The following is a 24049-nucleotide window of genomic DNA, read 5'->3' as shown; positions in this document are numbered from 1 at the left end:
AGAACCAGAGAGGGGATATGCCGCTGCTTCCAGGAGCCATGGTATGCACGGAGTGAGGCGAGCCCCTGACCCCGCTCCCCGACTGGCGTGCCGGAGCAGGGCAAGTCCTGGACCCTGCTCCTCGGCAGAAGCTCGAGGGCCAGATTAATGTTGGAAGGGCTGGATGTGGCACCCGGGCCTTAGTTTGCCCACCCCTGCTCTAGAACAAATGAATTTAATACTGGTAGGAACAGAAGACTTATTTCTTTGTTCTGTTGGGATAATTATTTGTCAAGGAGATCTTGCCAAATCTCAGGGCTTTTACTCCATGGTTGTCATCCTTGACCTCTCAGCTGCTTTTATACCAGGGATTGGCAACGTTTGGCATCAGGGTAAGCCCCTGGCGGGCCGGGCTGGTTTGTTAACCTGCTGTGTCCGCAGGTTCGGCCGATCGCAGCTCCTACTGGCCGCGGTTCGCTGCTCCAGGCCAGTGGGGGCTGTGGGAAGCGCCGCAGACCGAGGGATGTGCTGGCCGCCCTTCCCACAGCTCCCATTGGCCTGGGATGGCGAAGTGCGGCCACTGGGAGTTGCGATCGGCCGAACCTGCAGACGCGGCAGGTAAACAAACCAGCCCTGCACACCAGGGGCTTACCCTGATGGGCTGCGTGCCAAAGTTTGCTGATCCCTGATTTATGCTCTCCTCCTCCCCTGGTTCTCTGATCTCTCAAGCCATCTCTTCCTCATCTCTTTTGATTCTTTCTCTGCCTCCCTCTCTCACTGTCATGGGGATTGCACTAGGCTCTTTCTTCTGCTCCCTTCGCTGTACCATTTGTTATGGTGACCTCATCTGCTTAGACACAATTGCCATCTTCACACTGACGACTTACCCAATGGCCTCTCCACCCTAACCTGTCTGTCTCTCCATGTGCTTAGCTGGCCTCTCCTTTTAAAAGTTAACATGGCCAGAAACACTGGCTCGCTGTTTTCCCCATCACTGTTGACAACACAACTATCCTCCCTTCCCCAGATCTGTAAGTGGGACGGCTTGGACTCCGCCTTCTCTCAGCCTGCTCATTCAGGCTGTATCCAAACCTTGCTCCTTTCTCCCTCGAACATCTCTGAGTCACTCTTTCTGTTTCTCTACATCATTACAACTCCCTCATCCCACATCACCTCAGATAGCTGCCTCTAGCCTGGTTTTCCAGACAACCACCTTGCTCCCCTCAGATCCATTAAAAACTCCTGCAGAGAGCCCGTCTTCCTGCTTATCCGCTCTGTCCTATCATGTCCTTCTCCATCTCCTTCACTCTGCCATCAATGCCACTCTATATTATCCACCTCTCTTACAAACACCTTTTTCACTTTCTTCCATGCCACCCTTTATGTGCAGGAAACTCTCCCTGTAACACTAGCCTGTAACGGTATTACCCTGTTCTCCTTCAAAACTCCCCTCCACAGCCACTGCTACCATGATTCCTAAAGGAAATACGAGTCCCAAATGGCTGTATAAGTGCTCGCTAGGCATTTCAAGATATTTATCCTTTTAATTTTACCTTATAACTTATATTTTTTAAATGGCTCAAAATCATTTAGCTATGTGCTTAGCTGGCCTATTTAAATCTATGTAAATATTCCTCTTTCCCTTGTCCTCCCTCCCCCGTTCCTTCAATTGTTTGTTACACCCACAAGTTTCCTCTTGTCTTAAAAACACTGTAGGTAGAACTGAATAGGGAAACAGTTTTTGTATCCTGGAAGAATTTTCCATTTTTCCAAAATGTTTCCTGCCACAGATTGGAACAAAAAGTCAAAATCTTGAAAATGTTCACAAAGAGATAATACAGGATTGTTTTTTTTTGATTGGGTCAGTTGAAATGTTTCATTTCAGTTTCAACCTTTTTAATTTGTTTACTTTTTTAGACTATAAATAAGCTGAAATTTTGAATTAAAAAGTTTTGAACTGTAAAATGGAACATTTCATTTAAAAAATGTTGAAACTGGATGTTTTGACAATTTCAAAACATTTTTTCCAAAATGTTGTTTGAATCAGGAAATTCACAGACACCGACCCTTCTCCACAAACAATTTTTGTCAATGAAATTGCATTTTCTGATAAATATTTTGTCAAAAATTCCTTACCAGCTCTAACTGTAAACTCTTCAGAGCAGGGACTGTGTCTTCCTCTGTGTTTTCACTATACTAAGCACAATGGTGTCCTGAGTCTAATTTGGCCATCAGAGCACTACAGGAATTAAAATAATAAATAAATGATAATGGCATAAGCCAGGGAAACTCTTATTTGTGAAAAGGAGGCATTAAGTCACAGTTTCACCAATTTCCCTCCCTCCCATAAGAACGGCCAGACTGGGTCAGACCAAAGGTCCATTTAGTCCAGTATCCTGTCTCCCGATAGTGGCCAATGCCAGGTGCTTCAGAGGGAATGAACAGAACAGGTAATCCTCAAGTGATCCATCCACTGTCGCTCATTCCTAGCTTCTGGCAAACAGAAGCTAGGGACACCATCCCTGTCCATCCTGGCTAATAGCCATTGATGGACCTATCCTCCATGAACTTATCTGGTTCTCTTTTGAACCCTGTTATAGTCTTGGCCTTCACAACATCCTCTGGCAAGGAGTTCCACAAGTTGACTGTGCGTTGTGTGAAGAAATACTTCCTGTTGTTCGTTTTAAACCTGCTGCCTATTAATTTCATTTGATGACCCCTAGTTCTTGTGTTAGGAGAAGGAGTTAATAACACTTCCTTATTTGCTTTCTCCACACCAGTCATAATTTGTAGATCTCTATCATATCCCCCCTTAATCATCTCTTTTCAGCTTGGAAAAGTCCCAGTCTGATTAATCTCTCCTCATATGGAAGCTGTTCCATACCCCTAATCATTTTTGTTGCCCTTTTCTGAACCTTTTCCAACTCAATGTATCTTTTTTGAGATGGGGCGATCACATCTGCACACAGTATTCAAGATGTGGGCATACCATGGATTTATATAGAGGCAATATGATATTTTCTGTCTTCATAGAATCATAGAATATCAGGGTTGGAAGGGACCTCAGGAGGTCATCTAGTCCAACCCTCTGCTCAAAAGCAGGACCAATCCCCAATTAAATCATCCCAGCCAGGGCTTTGTCAAGCCTGACCTTAAAAACTTCTAAGGAAGGAGATTCCACCACTTCCCTAGGCAACGCATTCCAGTGTTTCACCACCCTCCTAGTGAAAAAGTTTTTCCTAATATCCAACCTAAACCTCCCCCACTGCAACTTGAGACCATTACTCCTTGTCCTGTCCTCTTCTACCACTGAGAATAGTCTAGAACCATCCTCTCTGGAACCACCTCTCAGGTACTTGAAAGCAGCTAACAAATCCCCCCTCATTCTTCTCTTCTGCAGACTAAACAATCCCAGTTCCCTCAGCCTCTCCTCATAAGTCATGTGTTCAAGATCCCTAATCATTTTTGTTGCTCTCCGCTGGACTCTTTCCAATTTTTCCACATCCTTCTTGTAGGGTGGGGTCCAAAACTGGACACAGTACTCCAGATGAGGCCTCACCAGTGTCAAATAGAGGGGAACGATCACGTCCCTCGATCTGCTTGCTATGCCCCTACTTATACATCCCAAAATGCCATTGGCCTTCTTGGCAACAAGGGCACACTGCTGACTCATATCCAGCTTCTCGTCCACTGTCACCCCTAGGTCCTTTTCCACAGAACTGCTGCCTAGCCATTCGGTCCCTAGTCTGTAGCTGTGCATTGGGTTCTTCCCTCCTAAGTGCAGGACCCTGCACTTATCCTTATTGAACCTCATCAGATTTCTTTTGGCCCAATCCTCCAATTTGTCTAGGTCCCTCTGTATCCTGTCCCTGTCCTCCAGCGTATCTACCACTCCTCCCAGTTTAGTATCTATCTGTCTATCCCTTTCTTAATGTTTACCAACATTCTGTTTGCTTTTTTGACGGCTACTGCACATTGAGTGGATGTTTTCAGAGAACTCTCCACAATGAGTCCAAGATCTTTCTTGAGTGGTAACAGCTAATTTAGACCCCCACTGAAAACACCATCTTGGAAGCAGTTTGACTCATTTCATCTTTTTTTATTCATTTTTTACCCCCTGGTTTTTGTACATTATTTTTATTGAAAATTTTTATTTTAAATAATTCAGTACAACTAGACAATCAAGGTGAAACGTCACAAACAATCACAATAAAAACACTCCAACTAATATAAATATATTTAAAAAAGAGAAAACAGGAACATAAGAAGTGCAGCAAGTGCTGGAGAGCGTTAGAGAGGTGCTGCTTCCTGCATTGTGGGGACGTTTTTTAACAGTGCGATATATGTTCAGACTCCACAAGACTGGGTTTATGCTGTTTCAATTTAAAAGTGAGCATTGTCCTTCATCTCCCAGGCAATAAACGTGTTCGAGTTGGATCCCAGAGCTCTCGTTTCTGTAGAAGTGGGGCTGATATCAGCCTGGCTGTCTTGGTTCAACAGTAACAAAGACTGCAGATTCTATAGGTGTACTCTGCCTTAAACCCCGCCTCCCCCCCGCCCCTTGCCTTGTCCCCCCAGGTTCAGGTGTTTAACAGCACAGAGAGCTCCGGTGAATCACTCTGGTACAGAGCCAGGAGAGGAAATACAAAGAGGTAGAAGCCCCATAAAAATAGTAGCATCCCTCAAGGAAAGGTGTGTATGGTAGAGACAGTAACAGTCTTGAGGTGTACAGATCCAGTTGGTACCACTGAAAACGTTCTGTGGTGATTGTGGTGCTGCGCGGTCCCCTGTTGTAAGTAAAGAAAGAGAACACCGTTATTCCAGGTACCTCGTATGGTGCATGTTCAAGTTTAAAAGGCGCACAGTGCAGATCAAACTAGGTCAAATCAGCTTGAGTATCTTCCTAAAGAAGCAGTACTTTTGACAGACTGTAGTAGAGGGTCAAGACTTAGGACCAGGTTAACAGAAGTACTTAGGCACCGAAAAATGCTGTCAGTGGGAGTTAAGGACCTGACTTGCTTAGGAGCTTGTGAAAATCCCATTGTGCATGTCTGTCTGCATCTTCGGGCAATTAAATACCTTTCCAAATCTGCCCCTAGGAAATTGAGAGAGTTTTTTATAATATTTGTTTGGGTTATGAAGAATTTTTAGTGTGTAGCCTCTTATTCTGCTGGGCCTACAGAGATGGCAACATGCCCAAATAGGTTTGAGAGCTAGAGGAAGAACCAACAGTCTTAGCATCTCCTCTTCAGCACACCATGCAACAAATCATCTTAAACACCTGCACATGTTTACACATGGGAGGGAAAGAATTAAAACCAGGGAAATATTGATTGAAACATTGGTTTTCTGTATTCTAAGTGGTACTTTGAATCCCTTGAGAAATGCAGAATGGATTGGTTTTCAAACAGCAGCAAACAATCAGGACAACCTCAAATTGCCTCTGCATTTCTCCATTTAATTCACAGTGAGCTCTGCTGCATTAGCTGTCTGTTAATGAATCCTAAAACACAATAGATGGCAATGGGAGACCAAATGAGTTCTTGGTAGGGAACATGTAAACACCACGGTTGCTGCCACATTTCACTGACTTGGCTTAGGAAATCTCTTTTGACCCATTTCTTCATTCTCTCTCCTTGTTCATTCTCCCCCTGTTGCTTAGCAACAGATGCAGTAGGTTTGAAAAGGCTAGAACATAGACCTTCAGCAGGAATTGCCATATTTTCAGGAACCCCCTTTTTTTTTCTGGTGCGGCCAGACATTTGTAACGGTTACGAGTAATCACCCTTGTCATGCTTTTATATGAGCATTCAAATTGCTTTATCACATCACATGCCCAATAAATGAGCAGGGCTTTTGTGACAAGATCTCTCTATTTGCTGTGTCCCTATAGCTTTTGAGTTCTCTCATTTCCTCTGTGTGTTGTGCAGGTCACCTGCCTGTTTAGGTTTTAGGATACCTGAGTTTTTTTTTCTCGGCATCAGATCAGATGTGAAGCTTCAACTGAGAACAAAGCTGCCTTTTTGAGGGAGATTTCTTTAGTTCCCTGCCTGGGGCACGTTGTAGCTCTTAAATACCAACTTCGTTAGAGTTGCTGTTTCCCATCCCTTCCTCCCACACAGAAGCAGTATTATATCATCTCCCTGACTGTGTTGTTTTGTGCATTAATACACTGTTGCTTTGCTAGTGACACTAATAAAGTCTCAAACAAAATTAAGTTAATGGCCTCCATTTGAGTCTTCTTTGGTGAGGAGAGGAGAATGGAGGAGAAAGTTCTTTGTTGTTTAACAGAAGTTTGAACCTTTGACTAATACACTATAATCAAATCACTAGGCGGCATGCAGTATCCACTAGCAGTCCCTGGTAGTGGTCTGGGTCCTCAGAGTTTTGTGGCTATATTGTAGCAGAAGGCCTTCAAAAACTCTGTAGCACAATTCCTGCTGAGTACTTAAATTTTATTTGCATCTCGCATCCTTCGCCATCAGCTGCCAATGTGAATGAACATCTATGAAATAAATACCACTAAACGAATAGCAGAGAATGGTCAGTCATGCTGTAAAACCATGCATTCTACACCCTTGGATTCTGTGGCTGGTCACCCATCTGTACTTACTTGTCTTGTTCACAGTGAGTGCCATAACTCCTCGGATCGGATCAAAGTGCGTGTCTGGGATGAGGATGACGACATTAAGTCTCGTGTCAAGCAGAGGCTGAAACGTGAGTCGGACGATTTTTTGGGGCAGACCATCATCGAAGTCCGCACATTGAGTGGAGAGATGGATGTATGGTACAATCTTGGTGAGTAGCTTTTCAGTCCTCTAATTTAGATTACAATCCTTGGTAGAGTTTACAAATGTATGGAACTTTCCTTACTAAATTAGGCATGTTTGGGTTAGGAACTCTCATAATCCTGTGTGTGCATTAGTGTAATTTCCAAAGAACATGTGACTCTGAAGAGTTTTGGGGGTATGTTACGGGGCAGGCTATCAGGTGGTGGTCTTCCCAGTGAAAAACATTCGCTAATACATGCTCTTTGGAGAATCATAAAGGCAGAGTATTTTCTCTTTGCAAGCATTATAAATCACTAGAGCTGGGTGAAATTTTTTCCATGAATAGTAGATTTGCTAAAAAATTAAGTTTTGGTTGGCCTGAAACTATTTGTGAATTTGACACAAATGTGCCAAATAGTTTTGGCCACACACACTTTTTTTTTTTTTTTGGAGATGTAGGGGCCATTCACAAAATGGGGGAAAGAGGGAGGAGGTGGTGATGGTGCCCACCCCCTCCCGACAGTAAGCGGGTGAGTTGTATCTGAGCAGTGACAGTATGTGCACATGGCGATGGGAAAGAATTTTGAAGGTTACTAACTGCCTTCATCCTAATGCTTCTGCTGCCTCTCACAGGGCCCCAGATGTGTGTTTCTGGGAGGGGGAGCAGTGTCTCCAGAGTGGCTGAAGGAGAAGCTGCTTTTAAAGAACTGAGTTTGCGGATGGAGTAGGGACAAACTCTGACATCTGTACTGGGCTGAAATTTTCCTCTGGCCTCCCCAGTGGGCCCAGTGATTTATTCTGTACAGCTGTGTGGGAGATGTAGGTTCAGTTTTTGTTTCTAGACTCTCTTCTGTTCTGCCTAGGCTGAGAATGGAGGAGAGAGTTTTTTCTATTGTTTAACAGAAGTAAGAGGGCTTTGGGGATGGCAGATTGACTGAGGAATGGGATATGGCATCTTTCACCTGTAGGTCACCAGTTCAAATCCACCCTCAAATAATAGATAACTGAAAGTTTTAAGCATTGGAGAACTGTTCACTGGCCTATAAGAAATAAATTATTGAATTTCAGTCCACTTCTTAGCAGACACATGTGACCCTCAGTTGGAATTAATTTGTTTGTTGGATGCTTACTTAGTGAAACCAGAGTCTGAACTCCTCTCTCATCCTATGAAGTGCTCCCTGTGGGTATGAGATGCCAGGGTCTATGCTGTACCTGTACTGTGAATAAACAGGCTTTCAATCTCAAGGGCTGTTAGATGAGCACATTTCACTTAGACTGATTTATATTTAAAAAAAAAATTAGAAGCAGGAAAGTGGGGAAGCTTGAAGGCTCATATGAGGACACAGAGGACATCTTAGTGGGGGATGTTTCTCCTCATAGCAAGAAAAGTTAAGTAAAGCTCAGAGGAGTTAGTAACTTATTAAAGATGCTGTTCCCTTGCAGAGTGTCGGAAAAGGCACAAAGGACCAGGCTGGCAAAAATAAGATGGCCATACCCCAGACATTGTGGGTTCCCACTGTGCCTCATTTTAGTGGTCAATTAATTGAGCAGGATTAGGAGGTGGGAGTTCGTTCCAAAAAGATCTGTAGGTGGAATGAAATAGTTCATTCTGTTAAGTCTGTATGAAAGGCTCCTTTAGTGAATTCTAACAGAAGAGTAGTTTAAAGACAGTGTAGTCCATTCCACTCTCAGAAAGTCCCGCTGGTTGTCAATGTGCAAAGAAACTCAGCACTGGATAGTCTCAATAATTCTAACCCTTAGCGCTTTGGTCATCTATAATGGGAATTTGGTTTTTGATTTTTTGATTAGCCTAGATTAGGGATGCAGGCAGATATATTTTATGGATTTCTGAAGTTATAACAGATTTCTTTATTTACTGCACTACAAAGGAGCATTCATTTTTTAAATTGTTGCCGGGGTTAATGGGCAGCCCGTGTGGGTCAGTAGGGTTGTGGAGAAGTGGGTTTGAAGTCTGGAAAATTGGACCTGAGGCATGTTACCTTCTGTTGCATCCTGGCCACGTTAATGCAAGTGATGAAGATGGTAATCAGGGGGTATAATGTCCTCACATCCTAAAGCAGTATGTGCTTACCTGGTGGAAGCATTTAACACCTCTATTTTTAGCATCATTAACTGTCTGTCTTATGCAGCAACAATTGAGGAACATTCAACTCTGTGTAGAGGAAAATGCTCTGTTAGACGCATCAGTTCTGTTGCAGAGCTCGAGACATATGTTTGAATTTGGGACAGGCTTGATTGCCAGCAAATATTTCTAATGCTCTGATAAATTGTTGTTAGTAGCTTTTAGTCCTTTCCTGCCACAGCTCTGTATAGCATCAGAGATGTGTGACAGAGGAGTGGCTTACGATTCATTTCACTGTGTTCCAACGCTTGAAGAGGCAACTCCTTGTTCCACGAGTTCATTACTCCTGTCGTTACTGTAGAATTATGGGGTTAGAAGGGACTGCCAGTGCCAATATGCAGGATTTGTTGTGTCTAAACCATCCAAGACAGATGGCTATCCAGACTCTTTATAAAAATCTCCAGTGAAGGAGATTCCACAACTTCCTGAGGAAGTTTATTCCATTGTTCTACTGTTCTTACAGTTAGGAATTTTTTCCTGAGATTTAATGTAAACATACTATTCTATAGTTTGAACCCATTGCCTCTTATCCTGCTCCCTGTGGCAAGAGAGAACAACTTTTCTCCATCTTCTGTTATAGCGGCCTTTCATGTATTTGAAGACAGATCTCGTGTCTCCCCTTAACGTCCTCTTTTCCAAACTAAACATACCCAGTTCCTTCAGCCTTTGCTCCTATGGCTTGAATTCCATCCCTCTGATCATCCTTGTCACTCACCTCTGGATCCTTTCCAGTTTCTCTACATCTTTTCTCTATCTACATTGGTGACCAAAATTGGACACAGTACTCCAGCTGAGGCCAAACCAGCATGGAGTGGAGCAGTACTATCCCCTCCTGTGACTTGCATGCTATGCCTCTGTTGATGCAACCCAAAATTGCATCTTTTTTTTTTTCAACAGCATTGTGTTGTTGACTCATGTAGTAGTAAAGGACGTTGTACTGCAAAGTAATTTAAGGGAAAAAACATTTTTGGGTGACAAGAATGAGATCTTTAAATGTGTTTTCTTGATTGATTCCTTTGAAGACATTTTCATCGTTAAGTGTGTTGTCCAGAGAGTTGGGCCTGGTGTTGACCAGGAGTATCCAGTCTTTGCTCAAATGTGGATGGTATGCAAGTAGCCTGATGGCCATACCTTGCGTGCATCAAATGGAGGAGTTTGCCGTGGTGCTTATCTTTAGTATGACAATGTAGAATCATAGAATCGTAGGACTGGAAGGAATCTTGAGAAGTCTTCTAGTCCAGTCTCCTGCACTCATGGCAGGACTAAGCCATGTCTACACTGGAGAGTTTACAGTGGCACAGTGTTACAGTGTTGACTCATATTTGGCTTGTGATACGCTAGGACCCCAGGTCCATTTTCGCAGTACTCCTTCCTAGGCAGTCAGTTCCCATTTTGTATGTGTGCAACTGATAGTTCCTTCCAAAGTGGAGTGCTTTGCATTTGTCCTGATTGTAGTCTGTCGAGACTCAGATGGTGTCCCTAGCCCCTGTTTGCCAGAAGCTGGGAATGGGCAACAGGGGATGGATCACTTGACGATTCCCTGTTCTGTTCATTCCCTCTAAGGCACCTGCCATTAGCCACTGTCAGAAGACAGGATATTGGGCTAGATGGACCTTTGGTCTGACCCAGTAGGGCCATTCTTAGGTTAGATCAGAACATCTCAAATCAAAATACATTTTTGCATGCTGAGACTTGTAGTCTCCACAGACTATAACGTCTATATTCAAGTTAAGAGCCATTGTAGAGCTCTTGGGCTGGATGCATTTGTCCTTCGAGTCATACCTTGGCCACCACTACCATAGGGGTAATGTTAACAGCATTCTACAAGCAAGGACCAAAACAAAGACAAACTTCAGTGAGTGGTATTTGCACCTTCTGCCTATGGGAATCCACTCTGCTCTACTCTCTTGTAATGGTGACAAAGACATGCCCGGCATAGCCACATAGGTATATTACCCCTGTGTCTGACCGTCTTCTCAGTATGTCCCGGAAGGGGGTTGTGTGGGGTCTCTGCTGGAAGCTAAGAACTAGTTGACTGTCATGGTTATTGAATGATGTTTGTATAGGGAAGGCTTCGGGATAACCCGATCAACATTGAGAACTGTGAGCATCCCTGGAGCCAGCACTGTGCACCTTGACCAGGTGCAGGCCTCAAGATTTACAAAGATGAAAAGAATCAAGAGTGTTTGAATAGGGGAATCCCTGGGGTGACAATGGAGTGGAGCAGTACTATCCCCTCCTGTGACTTGCATGCTATGCCTCTGTTGATGCAACCCAAAATTGCATCTTTTTTTTTTTCAACAGCATTGTGTTGTTGACTCATGTAGTAGTAAAGGACGTTGTACTGCAAAGTAATTTAAGGGAAAAAACATTTTTGGGTGACAAGAATGAGATCTCTAACTGTGTAAGAGATGAAAAAAGAGCACAAGTTGTTACCCATTCCAGCAGGGGTGTCTCAGGAAAGGTGGATCCCAGGTTTCAAAACTGAACAAGTGCTGTGTGGACTAACCTTTGGTAGCCTAACGCCAGGGAAAAATAAACCTGTGGGGTTGGTGGTGCAGTGGCTTAGAATATCCTGTTACCTGTAGAGACTGGATTCCAATTCTCATGTGTGAAACAAGTAGAAATAAATTGGCTGGGATTATGGTAGTCTCCAACACAAAACCACCACAGAATCTGTCTTAATTGTCCCTCGGTGCTGGAAAGCCAAGGTGCAGAATTCCACAGGGTGCTGCAAACCTGTTTAAGGGCCTGGACTGATATAACAAGCACTTCAGCATGTGATCGAGGTACATGGGCAGAGCTATGCTCTTAATCCAACTGAAGTGAGGGTAAAATGTTCTGAAGTGCTCAAGTCCCCTTTTCAGAAGTGACTTAGGAACCTAAGTCAACGAGACTGAAAACCTGTCTAACAGCAGTATCTGAATTTGCACTAGGGAACCTTTAGTGTACAGCTGCAGGGTTCACATGGGCAGTTAGTGTGTGGCACTTTGGGACGCTGTAGATTTACACACCAGCTTGCCACAGAGTGTTCATGTAGTAGACATGCCCTTTGACGCCTACACGTCTAAATCAACTTTGAAAATGGGTTGTAGTCTCCTAAATCACGTAGTTGCTTTTGAAAGTTTAACCCTTAGTTCCTTAATTTCATGGTCACTAAATTCATTCTCAGATTCACATACTCTCTGAAATAAAGGGTTTCAGCATGTTCTTTGGCTTTTCTGATTCAATAACCTGCGTGTTAGTAGAGTGGCTGTCCTGTGCCAGTGGGGCTAAAGAACTGCGTTTTAATTATTTTTTTATGCGTTGAATTGCGCATGTCTGAAATACGCATGTAGTTATCCCAGTTGTGTGTGAAACGGCGTAAATATGTCATGGCACTTGTGTTCATTTGGTAAATGCAAATTTACACGAACACTTTGAAAAAGACGATATTGAAGGGTCGTATTTCACTTTAAAGTCAGCCTGGACTTCCACGTGTGTTTTCCTTTTACCACGTTGTGTTGCTGTGGCCATAAGAGCTAGTTCCTGTGCAAAGAAAAATATTTTTAACTTACTACTTATTTTTCTTTCTAGAGAAAAGAACCGATAAATCTGCTGTATCTGGTGCTATACGCTTGCAAATCAATGTGGAAATAAAAGGAGAAGAGAAGGTGGCTCCGTATCACATTCAGTACACATGCCTTCATGAAGTGAGTAAGCCAGTGGTGGATAGTGGTAGTAGTTATGCATTCTCTGTCCTAACCTCTTGGCTTGGTAATGTGGTATACGTCCGTGTCTTCTTCCCCATGAACTCTCTCAGCCTGCTTATAGAAAGACCATAGTCTGTCCCGCTGTAACTATAAGCGCTTTTAAGCGCATTAAGATGTGGATAGCACTGCCTGTTTTAAGAAATCTACAAAAGCTTTGCCCATGTACAAGGTGGGATATCTCATCTTGGCTGGGTTGTGAATAAATTGTTAATTGTCTTCTGAATATTTTAGGGTATCAGTGTTGGGGGTGAAGCCCCTCTATTTATCCACTGAGCAGGCGGAGTGCAGGCAATGGCAGTATAATCTTCCCCCACACTGCTGCACCACTTTACTACTAGGGACCGTTAGGGAATAGAGGATAATCCAGTGTCCATGGCTGTTCAATCCTTGGTGTCTCTTGAGGTGGGCAAAAGTGGGCCAGATACCTCTGGGAGGTGGAAGAATAAGGATAAGAGGTGTCAACTAAATGTAACGGGCTGGCAAGCAGGTGTTACGGTCAAATCATCGCTTTTTAGTTCAGTGGCAACTCTGCTTCTCTAATTGTCTGGTTTTTTTCCCCCTTCTGAATATGCAGGGTCATTCCCTTCCTCCTTTTAAAAGATCATTTCTTTCCTTCTTTTATCCAATGTGTCTGTATATCACAGACAAAACTGAGATGCTTTGCAGCTAAAATTATTAGATCGGGAGAAATCATAGGTTAAAGCAAAAAGTCCTGTGGCTCCTAATTAGAACATGAGATTTTTCATCACTTGATTTACACACGGAGGAGGTGAATGTCCTGAAGGCTTATGTATCTGTATACGACATGAGTTGGAGGAACACTGAGAAATATGCTGAACTGCACGTGTGTTGATTACTGTACAGCAGCAGTGGGTGAAAGCCTTTCCAGTGTAACTAGATGAGGCTGAAGGTTGGAATGAATAAGGGTACGTAGCTGATTCTTTTCTGAGCCCAAGTCAGTCGGGATATCGTTAGAAATATCCCTTTTTCCAAAGATCATAATGATCAGAATGTTTGGCAAATAATGAATGCCTGGGAAAGGACCGTTACGTTAGTTTAAACAGTTTGTCCGTTTTAAGTCATTTTTATCTCCCCTACAGAGCCTTTTAAGTTTCAGGAGACCAATCAGTCTGAGATTTCGCTGGCGGAAGAAAATACTTTATTGCATCTTTTACAAAGTCCTTACTTCAAGAGAACTTTCATTGCAACCAGTGGGAATTCCCTTGGAGTAAAAGTTGCACAATTTGGCCCACTGAGGGAGGTGCTTTTTCCCCCAAGGGCCTTGCAATCTAATTAAATTACAAATGTAAAGTGGAGTGTTAAACCTTCGAAGGCTTTGTTCTGCACCTTGTTTTAGGCAATGTCACAGCTTGTTCTTTGTGTGACTGTTAGCTTGAAACGTTGGAGGGCAAAGGCTTGTGGCTGCATAGTGAAGTTTGTTGTGCCAGAATGATTAAGGAAGCTGTAGAATCATGGTGAAACGGCTGGCTAGCTTTCCATTCTGAGCACCTCAGACCATGGGGATCATTGTGAATGGTCCATGATGTGACAGAGAAGCTGAAAAAGCATTAAGCCAATTTTTGCACTGTTCTGTTAGGTGGTTTTACTATGGGCAGACTGCATCTGTATGATTCGGGTGCGTGGCAGACATGTAGTTTGTGAATCAAATATGCTTGTGAAGTTCCATCCATTTTATTTTTATTTCTTTAGATTTATACAAAGTCACATTAAGGACATATCCAAAGTTAAGGAGTACTTGTGGCACCTTAGAGACTAACCAATTTATTTGAGCATGAGCTTTCGTGAGCTACAGCTCACTTCATCAGATGCATACCGTGGAAACTGCAGCAGACTTTATATATACACAGAGAATATGAAACAATACCTCCTCCCACCCCACTGTCCTGCTGGTAATAGCTTATCTAAAGTGATCATCAGGTGGGCCATTTCCAGCACAAATCCAGGTTTTCTCACCCTCCACCCCCCCACACAAATTCACTCTCCTGCTGGTGCTATCCAAAGTTGCACATACCTTTAACCATTATTTGAAACCACAGCTTGCAGTTTCCCTTACCGTCAATACTGAGGTGTGGCCCATGGGGACGGTGACCTGTAGTTGCAGGCCTCACGCTTGTGTTAAAGGTCTGCTCCACTTCATGCACATTGGGTTTGGTCCTGGGGGCAGGTTGTCCATGCTGTCCTTTGTTAACATAAATTTGAGCACTGATGGAATAGCTAAAGCTTTATTTCCTCAGAGAATGAGTGAGTTATTTATATTGGTAGGTGAAATTGTAGGGATGAATCTGAGGAATCCTGTCATGGATGCTGAGGAAGAAAACTGAAATAAATTAATAAAAAAGCAAAGGGGTTTCAGATGTTCTGTCTCCAGGGTGGTTCCAAGACGGTCATGTTGCGCTCAGCCTTAGAGGCTTCCAACACATCAGGTTTAATTTAGTATGTTTCCATTTCAGAACCTCTTCCACTATCTCACAGACATTCAAGGGAACGGGGTGGTGAAGATCCCTGATGCCAAAGGAGATGATGCCTGGAAGGTGTATTTTGATGAGAGAGCCCAAGAGATCGTGGATGAATTTGCAATGCGTTATGGTATAGAAACAATATACCAGGCTATGACGTAAGTTACTTTCCATGTGTTCCTCATACTGAACCCTTGCTGTAGTTAATTTATTTAATCTCAAAGGGAAGAGTTCTAAATATGTTGGGTACTCAATATTTTTAGGATGGCTGGCATGGCCTGCGATTTCCCATCTGGCTCTGCTGGCTACTGTCCTTTAGGTTTATTGTGAGTAGGAAAGGGCTATCATGCTCTTCGCTTAGCTTCCTCAAAAGATAGAAATCAGTGGGTGAAGAAGGATCAGGATTGAGGGACTCGGAACCCACAGCTGGCTGATAGTCCTGCCCCTTGAATTTCAAGTCTGAGCAGCCGTATCCGGTGGTGTTGATGTAAATAAGCATGAGCTTGATTCCCAGAGGTAAACCATTGATGGTGTGAGATTCTGGGTCCTCCATTAATTGACCGCTGAGTTATTTAAAATGTGTCCTCCCTACGCCCAAATAAAAACGTCTAGTGGGGATGAGGAAGAAGGGTATTTGTGACCCAAATTTAACACCAGTGCTCTTTCATGGTAATCAAAGAATCCTGGGTCAAGAACCAGAACAATCAGTTTTTAAGTAGGAGGATTTGCCGAAGGCGATGACCTGGTTTGCTCTGTTTGAAACTAGACTGTTCCAATTCTTGGTTTCCTGGGGGCCTTTCCTAAACACTGAGCTCTGACTTGGGTTCCTAATGCACTCTGCGTCTTCCTGCAGACCACCATTTGTATTGCATTTGCTTTTTGTCTTCAGTTAAATATTGAATGAGGCAGATTAGCTTGAAGAAACTCACCTTTGAAGTTGAAGTTTCAGTTCTGGGGCATCCTGAAGCCTTTGCACTGAATGCATTCCACAGGTCGTTCTCCATGCACATATCTTCACTTTCTGCCAGTTGAACGATGATAATCAAAGTGGAAAGGAATTACTGAAATAGAGCTGTGCTAGCCAGCCCCCAGGTGTTCTTTGCTCACATATAGAACCTACGTTTCATCAGTTATGCTACATCTTTAAGAACTGCTAAAAAGTACATCCCTTCTCAAACCCTGATAGCAGCTTTCTGCTGGGAATCGGGCTTTTCAGTTTTTCAGAAGAATTAAAGTAGTTGGAGATCATTCTTTCTTCCATAAACGTATCTGTGAAAGACACAGGTAGAGAGATGCAGGTCTGTTTGTCTAGATTTTTATACAGTACTAGTTGAGCGCCTGAACTACCAGTAGGCCAGTATGGTACCTACCATATCCAACTAATGCAATGCCATGTGTTTATCTGAAACATTGATTCTTAAATATTTTCATGTAAAGCCCTGTCAATTTACTTGGAAGGTGAGTAACATGGAAGCTAATGACTGCGTGTTGCCTAAGGATGACACAGGGATTATGATCTGTTTCATGTTTAAAAGAATCTCTCTGGAATTTGTAGCAGAAGTTCTAACAAGTTTCTGACACATGGACACTCTTCTCTTGTGTTATGTCTTATAATATTAGCCCTTTTTTAAAGGGCTGTTTTTCCTTATTTATACCAGCTTTTCTTTGGTTGTTTACTTTAATCACTCCTCAAGACCAAATGCTGGTGGAATAATTTTAAGATTTCCTGTAAGAGATTTCCTTACACTTTAATAAGAGCAATTATATGAGAAAATGCAAATGAGACAACATACTTCCTGCAGGATGACAGGATTAGCCCTAGAGAATCAAAGAAATGTCTGTAAAGCACAAAGATAGTGGTATGTAGATCCTGCTGCACTCAAGGCAGGGAGTGTGTTGCAATTCCTGCTGGCACGTCACTTAGGAAGTTACTGACTATTGGAAGGAGCAGTATGCTTTGCAGGTCTCCTTGCATCAGGCATTGTCTCAGAATCACCGTATCCTGGAGCAACAGAAGAATCTCAGGATTGGACTTATCAATAAATTGCCAAATTGAGAGGCTATTATGTAATGTTTCCAGGGCCATGCTAAAAGCATTTATTTTGCTACTACCAGCTGGTATCTTTGCAGAAAAGTCAAGTGTTGGGACAATGGAGACTTGTCAAGAAGTTGAAATTCTGGATTATAGCTACAGCTCTCATTGATATGGTACTTTGAGCCGTGTGTTGCCAATATTAATGGGGTGGAAATAGCTGAAAGAATCAACTCTATAGCTCTGCTTTTCCCCGAGGGCCAGAAATAACCTTGTAAACTTTAGAGCATCTTTGTGTCTTCTCCATAACTCACCTTGCTTATGCTGTTCCAGGCACTTTGCATGTCTGTCCTCCAAGTACATGTGTCCAGGAGTGCCAGCTGTGATGAGCACCTTACTGGCCAACATCAATGCCTACTACGCACACACGACTGCATCTACAAACGTGTCTGCTTCTGACCGCTTTGCCGCCTCAAACTTTGGGGTATGTTTCAGTGTTAACTGTCCTGCTATGCTACTGTTACGGTTTTACTTGCTTGGTTTGCTTATGGCTTTCGTGGACGTTAAAGTGAATCACTAGGAGCATTATATCCTTGGATGGTGCAGTGGGACTCTTCTGTATGAGGAATTAACACAACTGATGTGGTCTTGGTCATCGGTACTAGATACTAATCAGTATAATGCATTGTGATGCTTGCATTCTGTGCTCCAGTAACACCAGAATACAAATGGTGTGGAAATGAGCAAACTGTATTGAACGCTGCGTGAGGTACTATAGATAATGTATACCGTGGAATGTGATGGTTTCAGAACTTAAATTAGCAACTTCTTTAAAAGTCTGTCTCCAAACAGCTGCTGCACTTGATGTTTGTGTATCTCAGGTTCTACTCTGTTGTGGGGGGAACTCAATACTGATTTATTAAGACATGGATTGTACTGTCCAGTCCCCACTGCCCTCCTGTTAAATTGTTTTCCCTGTAATATGCAGTAGAGCTTGGGTTTTTTAAGATTGTCAGAATGGGGTTTGGGACAAGCCACGCTCTGTTACGGGGGAGAGCACATCTGACTGAAGGGGAGATTGCTTTTGTGCCGAACCAGCACCCGCCAGAGGTTGGGCCCCAAGTAAGGCAGAGACTGGAGCTGGACAAAAAATTTTAAATGCACGTTTCAAGCACTGAAACGATTCACAATTTCAGGTCAACCTGATCATTTTGGTCACCCCCCCACACACATACCCCACATTCCCCTCCCTCCCTCTCCCCCCCGAAAACAAACATTTGTTTTGAATTGACATTTTATTTTGAAAAGGTTTCAAATGAAATGAAATGTTGGCAGTTTTTTGTTTGGCAAGAAAAAAACAAAATCGAAAATCTAACTTACAAGAGCTAGGGCTCGTATCACTGGTTGGAACCTGTTTGGGAATAAGTCTTTCTTTTAAATGTGATCATTATGTACCTGCAACCATGCAGATCAATAGCTGGAATTCATACATCAGTTTCAATAAGTTTATTTGTGGTCTTGTATTCTCTCTATACTTGAATGGTACATATGTCTCCTTTAAGTGATGAAGGGGAATTTTCCTGACCCTTCTAATGTTATACTGAAATTACTATTACATCAAGTTTAGGAGTAAATTCAGAGACCTGAAGCAAATATTATCTTCCCTCCAAGTTTGCACAATAGAATAAATCCATTAAACTTCCTCCCACTCTTCTGTGATCCAGCGCTAGTTCTCGGGCAGCACTCTCGTTATTGGGAGTGTTGATTAGGTCTAATTTCCTGTGATGGAGAATGAGGTTATTTACTATATTTTTTCCCGACCAACAGAAAGAAAGGTTTGTTAAACTGCTGGACCAGCTGCACAATTCACTCCGTATCGACCTCTCCATGTATAGGGTAAGTGCCTATAAATGGTGTATTTTCAGGCTCTCTTGTGTAGAGCATGGATTTTCTCCAGTGAATCTCCCTATTTTGGGCATTTTTGTGACATATGGAATCACTGTCACGCACTAATTCTTCAGATACACAATTAAACCATTCCCCTTCTTGTATGTTCACCACCTCAAGCCCTTTGATCAGCACTTGGAAATAATCTGAGGGTTGAGAACTGTGCTGACTTTTGCTACTCTCCCAACATACTGTCAGAATAAACTAGTCCCTTTGAGTTAAATACCAGCAGTAACCCCAAGTGGCCTGTTTGAAGGACATACCTACAAAATAAGAGCTGCTCTGTGTCACAACCTGGCCCAGTCTCTGTTGGGAGTGGACCCAGCAACTGTGTCCCATGTGCTTCCAAGCCTACTGGGGCTGGCCAGAGTTTGGTCAGGGTTCCAGCTTTGGATCTGTAAGGGCACTCCCAGGTTCAGTCTCCTTGTCTGAGCCCTTCCTTGGGACATGGGACTCTCCATTGAAGCCACCCCAGACCCTGGAACAAGTCCCTCAGACCACCCAAGCCTCTAGTTGCATAGCTATGATCCATGAAAGTTCCCTCTAGGTTGTGGGCACTCTGGTTTCTAGTTTAACCCCTTCAGGGAAACAAGAAACACAGGTTTAGCAAAGGGATTTACTAATCACAGTCAATTTACTCTTAAAAAGCACTAAAGTTAAAGATCTTTGAAAAATAACAAAATTCGTGAGATGCACCGATCCCCCATAGCCTGATCTCATCCCGTCTGTGAGTCTGAGGTCTTGTCAGCATTTCAGACTAAGCAGATTCCCTCCTGCCTTCTCTGTCTCCAGCCATCACTTCGTGTAGGTGGCAATGAATGGCCACCCTTTTCATGCAATCTCTCTCTCTCTCTCTCTCTCTTTGCCATGTGCTCAGCTGAAAAGCTTGTCTCTTCCTTCCAGCCTCTGTGTGGAAAATCCATTGTTCCCTGGGGTTGGGCCAGAAGTTGAGAGAATCAAAATTGTTGGCCCTAGATTGCTCTATGATTGCTTCTGCTCAATAGTCCCTGAACAAGATGTCAACCACCTTTCCTGGTCAGAGTAGCCATTCAGGATATATCAGAATAGATTTGCCTTGGGCAAGGGCTACTCATGTTCAGCACAAGCAGAAAATGGATGTTACAATAGAAAACGGAGTTCACAATTCAATACAGAAATATCTCATTCTGTCATACTTTGCACTTAGCAGGGGAGGATACGGAGACTGAAATATACACAATCTATTATAACATAATTTGGGATGAATTTTCAGCCAGATCTTAATTGGTGCCGCATTTCTGATTTCACTATTCAACGTATTGCATGTCTTTATTTGTGGCTAATCTGCGTTTGTTGCATGTGTACATGGCAGGGAAGGCTGGAAGGGTGACTGCAACCAATGTTGTTTAAAAAAAGATCTTTAGAAAAGCCTGTGTGTCTCAACCTTCAAGAAAAGCTGATTTCCAGTAATGTCCTGTGGTGCTTGGGGGTTGAATTGTAGTCTTTGTGTTCTGAGTGGAGAGAAATCTTTTGACAGCCACCCTGCGTGCACACAAGACACATTCTAATTCTGTTAGAAGTACCACTGGGAAGCATATAATTATAAATAGTAGAATGATACTCTTTATGATTGGGGGGAAAAGTTAATCCTTGGATAAGATGTTAGTTCATTCTGCCAAAAATAGTAATATAGTGTGAGCGCTGTGGCAAAATGTAATTAGGTCTGATTTGTAATGTCGAGAGTTGATTGCATAAATGGGTTCATAATTGATTTTTCTTACAGAACAACTGATGTTCTTTCAAGGATAGCAAAAAGAAAAGGAGGACTTGTGGCACCTTAGAGACTAACCAATTTATTTGAGCATAAGCTTTCGTGAGCTACAGCTCACTTCATCGGATGCATACTGTGGAAAGTATAGAAGATCTTTTTATACACAAAGTATGAAAAAATGGGTGTTTACCACTACAAAAGGTTTTCTCTCCCCCTACCCCACTCTCCTGCTGGTAATAGCTTATCTAAAGTGATCTCTCTCCTTACAATGGGGTGGAGGGAGAGAAAACCTTTTGTAGTGGTAAACACCCGTTTTTTCATGCTTTGTGTGTATAAAAAGATCTTCTATACTTTCCACAGTATGCATCCGATGAAGTGAGCTGTAGCTCACGAAAGCTTATGCTCAAATAAATTGGTTAGTCTCTAAGGTGCCACAAGTCCTCCTTTTCTTTTTGCGAATACAGACTAACACGGCTGTTACTCTGCAACCTTTCAAGGATAGCTCTGACATAAGTCATCCTCTGACAATTAGGGGTTTTGAAGCATGTTATGTTGGCATGTAAAAAATAACAAGCATATTACATACAAGCCAGTTATTGCTTTCTGTTCATCTAACTCTCGCTTACTAGCTTACGTAAGGCAGAAGAAAATGAGTCTAGTTTTTTGAGTGTGTCCTGTTTAAAAATCTTTGCCAGATGTTTTGAGCCATGAGTACCTCTTCAGTTCACAACACTAACCCAATGATTGTAACTAAATCTTGTCTTATAGAAATTTTTGTTACTGGTGAGTGCTCCAAGCACAGGGGAGGGCATGCACATGTTAGCTTGAAAAGGGGGTTGCCTTCACAGGCTTATTCTTAGCTGTTCATGCAGCTCACGTTGAATCCTACCGACTTAAATTAGCTGCTTTGAATTAATACCTGAGTGCCCCATCTAGAGCCAGGAGATAACAGATTGGATCTCTCTGCAACTCCTCTGTTGTAATTATTTTGACGATCAATGCAGATATCAATAAGGTGTCTGGATGAGGTTGACTTCGCAGCAAAACCAATGAATGCATTATAAAGGATATTTCTGTCCACTCTTCTGTTGTAACTGCATCCCACCCACCCTCTCGAGCATGTTGAGGGCTTGTCTACATGAACTTTCAGTTCGTGGCAAACTGGGGTGTAAATCTACTCCACATTACTGCACAATGCGAGTCCATGGGGACCCTGCTGCTGCGCATGTGTAGAGTTGTTCCTCAAATGCTGGTGCCTATTTGTATTCCACTGTGGGGTGCTGGTGCTCTATGGGCGCCTGAGACCAGAAGATTTCTGCTAATCGTGTCCTCCAGTCTGTGCCTGTGCAGTTCTCCACGTGCTGTTTACTAAGGGTATAAAGTGGCCGTGTGGACCAACCGTATTTCCAATTTCCTTTTGCTACCTATGGTGTGTGTTGGAAAGCTCCAGTGTTCAGCAAATTTCCTTCCTTCCTAATTACCTGAAAATAGTTATAGAATAGTTTATAGATTAGTAGTTGAGAGTTAGTATAGTTAGTGGGACTCTTCCCCCCCCATCTTCCTGTCTGTACTCTTCAAGGTGATTACTATGCCCAGTATGATGGGATGTTCACCCCATATTACCCTAGAAGGGGTTGATGGGGCTGAGAAGGCATCAATTAACCAGATAGGCCACCTATTTCTGCACAGCTGTAGCCTAAGTAACCCCTGAATGATGAAGGAGCCATCTGAGAAGGAACAGGTGGGACTAGGATAAAGCCAGGAATTTGGCAGCAGAAAAGGGCTGCAGTGAGGGATCCGGTAGCCCACTCTCTGGACATTAGAGAGGGAAGGAAGGAAACTGGTACTGAGAATTCCAACCAATTTGACTCTAACAGTGCAAACAGAGACCAGCCTTTGTTCCCCCTCTTCAGGGGACAAATTTACCACCCAGCAAATCCTCCTTGTCCTGCAAGTTGCTGAATCACCCATCCTTTCAGGCGCCGTTATCTCCACAGACATCGGTTTTTTCCCAAGTGGCTACATGGAGGTCTTTCTTCCCAGACTGTCTCCCAACCAGGGTATTGCTAAATCAACACTACCATTGGTACTTATGGACACCCATTCCCTGATACTGTAAACTAACAGAGAGGCGGCCAAGCAGCTGAGTCTATCGGCACCATCCATGGAACAAGATCTTACCTTCTCATTTGATAGCATGAACATGGGTGAGAGAATGCTACCTCCCACAGTCCAGACAAGGTATCAAGAGTCTCATGGGCTTCATAAAAGTCGTACAAAATGGATTATCTTCCACATGAACTTAAGTACCCTATGCCTTGGGATGCACCCCAACCACCATTTGACCAATCCTGTTGGTCCTACTGGGTCCGTATACATGTTGCTCTGAATCGGTTTGTTTGAGATAGGACTCGCAGCATCACTCTCCTCACATAGAGGAAGCAGACCCTCCTCACGAGCTGAAAGAAGAGAAGAAGAGAAGAATCCAGAGACACCTCCAGAACTGCTGGGTCAGTCAGGGTTCTCGTTCTCATCCCTACATGAGGCAGTTATGCCTACCTCCTCTTCGCCTTCTGATGACATCAAGCAATATTAAGACCTGCTGAAGAGGGTTGTGGAGATGCTCCAAATCCCTTTAGAGGAAGTAATATCTGGCACAGCATGGGACCCAGTAAAATCTCATTGCCTATTAACGAAGCAGTATTGAAACCAGCAAAGGTGGTGTGGCACACATCAACCATGTGTGCCCCACCCTTAAGTGGGCAGAGAAAAAAAAACTTAGTCCCAGGCAAAGGGGTGGAATTTTTATTCACTCATCCAGTGCCTAAATCCTGGGTAGTCCAAGCAGCCTCAGAGAAAAGCCGAAAGCACCAGTTGAAATCTGCTCTTCCAATAAGGAAGCTAAGTCCTTGGACTTAGTTGGTAGAAAGATCTTTTCCTTCACCAGCCAAAACCCCAGGGTAGCAAATTGTCAGGCACTTACGGCCAAGTACATCAAGTGAACTACAATAAATTGACAAACTTTTCAGATAAACTCCCCAAAGAGCTCCAGGGATAGTTTGAAGCTCTCATTGAGGAAGGAAAGCTGATTATGAGATCATCACTACAGACTACTCTTGACACAGCTGAAATGACCTCCTGATAAATGTCCACTGCAGTGGTTGTGATGAGAGCATTATTGCTTCGGTCATCCGAGTTC

At 43.2% G+C, this 24049-nt stretch overlaps 1 protein-coding gene across 11 annotated transcripts in view; it reads left to right on the top strand.

Annotated features, from left to right (window-relative positions):
- The window catches only part of UNC13B (unc-13 homolog B), a 380992-nt gene that overhangs the window by 258982 nt on the left and 97961 nt on the right, over window positions 1–24049 (top strand). For all 11 annotated transcript variants that reach the window (XM_048850215.2, XM_048850214.2, XM_048850212.2 and 8 more), the window contains 5 exons: window positions 6608–6777; window positions 12469–12584; window positions 15116–15279; window positions 17487–17637; window positions 18981–19049. In XM_048850215.2, coding sequence (XP_048706172.2) covers window positions 6608–6777; window positions 12469–12584; window positions 15116–15279; window positions 17487–17637; window positions 18981–19049 — 670 coding nt within the window. The remainder of the gene's footprint in view (window positions 1–6607; window positions 6778–12468; window positions 12585–15115; window positions 15280–17486; window positions 17638–18980; window positions 19050–24049) is intronic.

This window comes from Caretta caretta, chromosome 5 (genome assembly GCF_965140235.1).
Source record: "Caretta caretta isolate rCarCar2 chromosome 5, rCarCar1.hap1, whole genome shotgun sequence".
NCBI lineage: Eukaryota > Metazoa > Chordata > Testudines > Cheloniidae > Caretta > Caretta caretta.
Note: the sequence above shows the minus strand (reverse complement) of the source record. Positions and strands in the feature narration are given on the sequence as shown.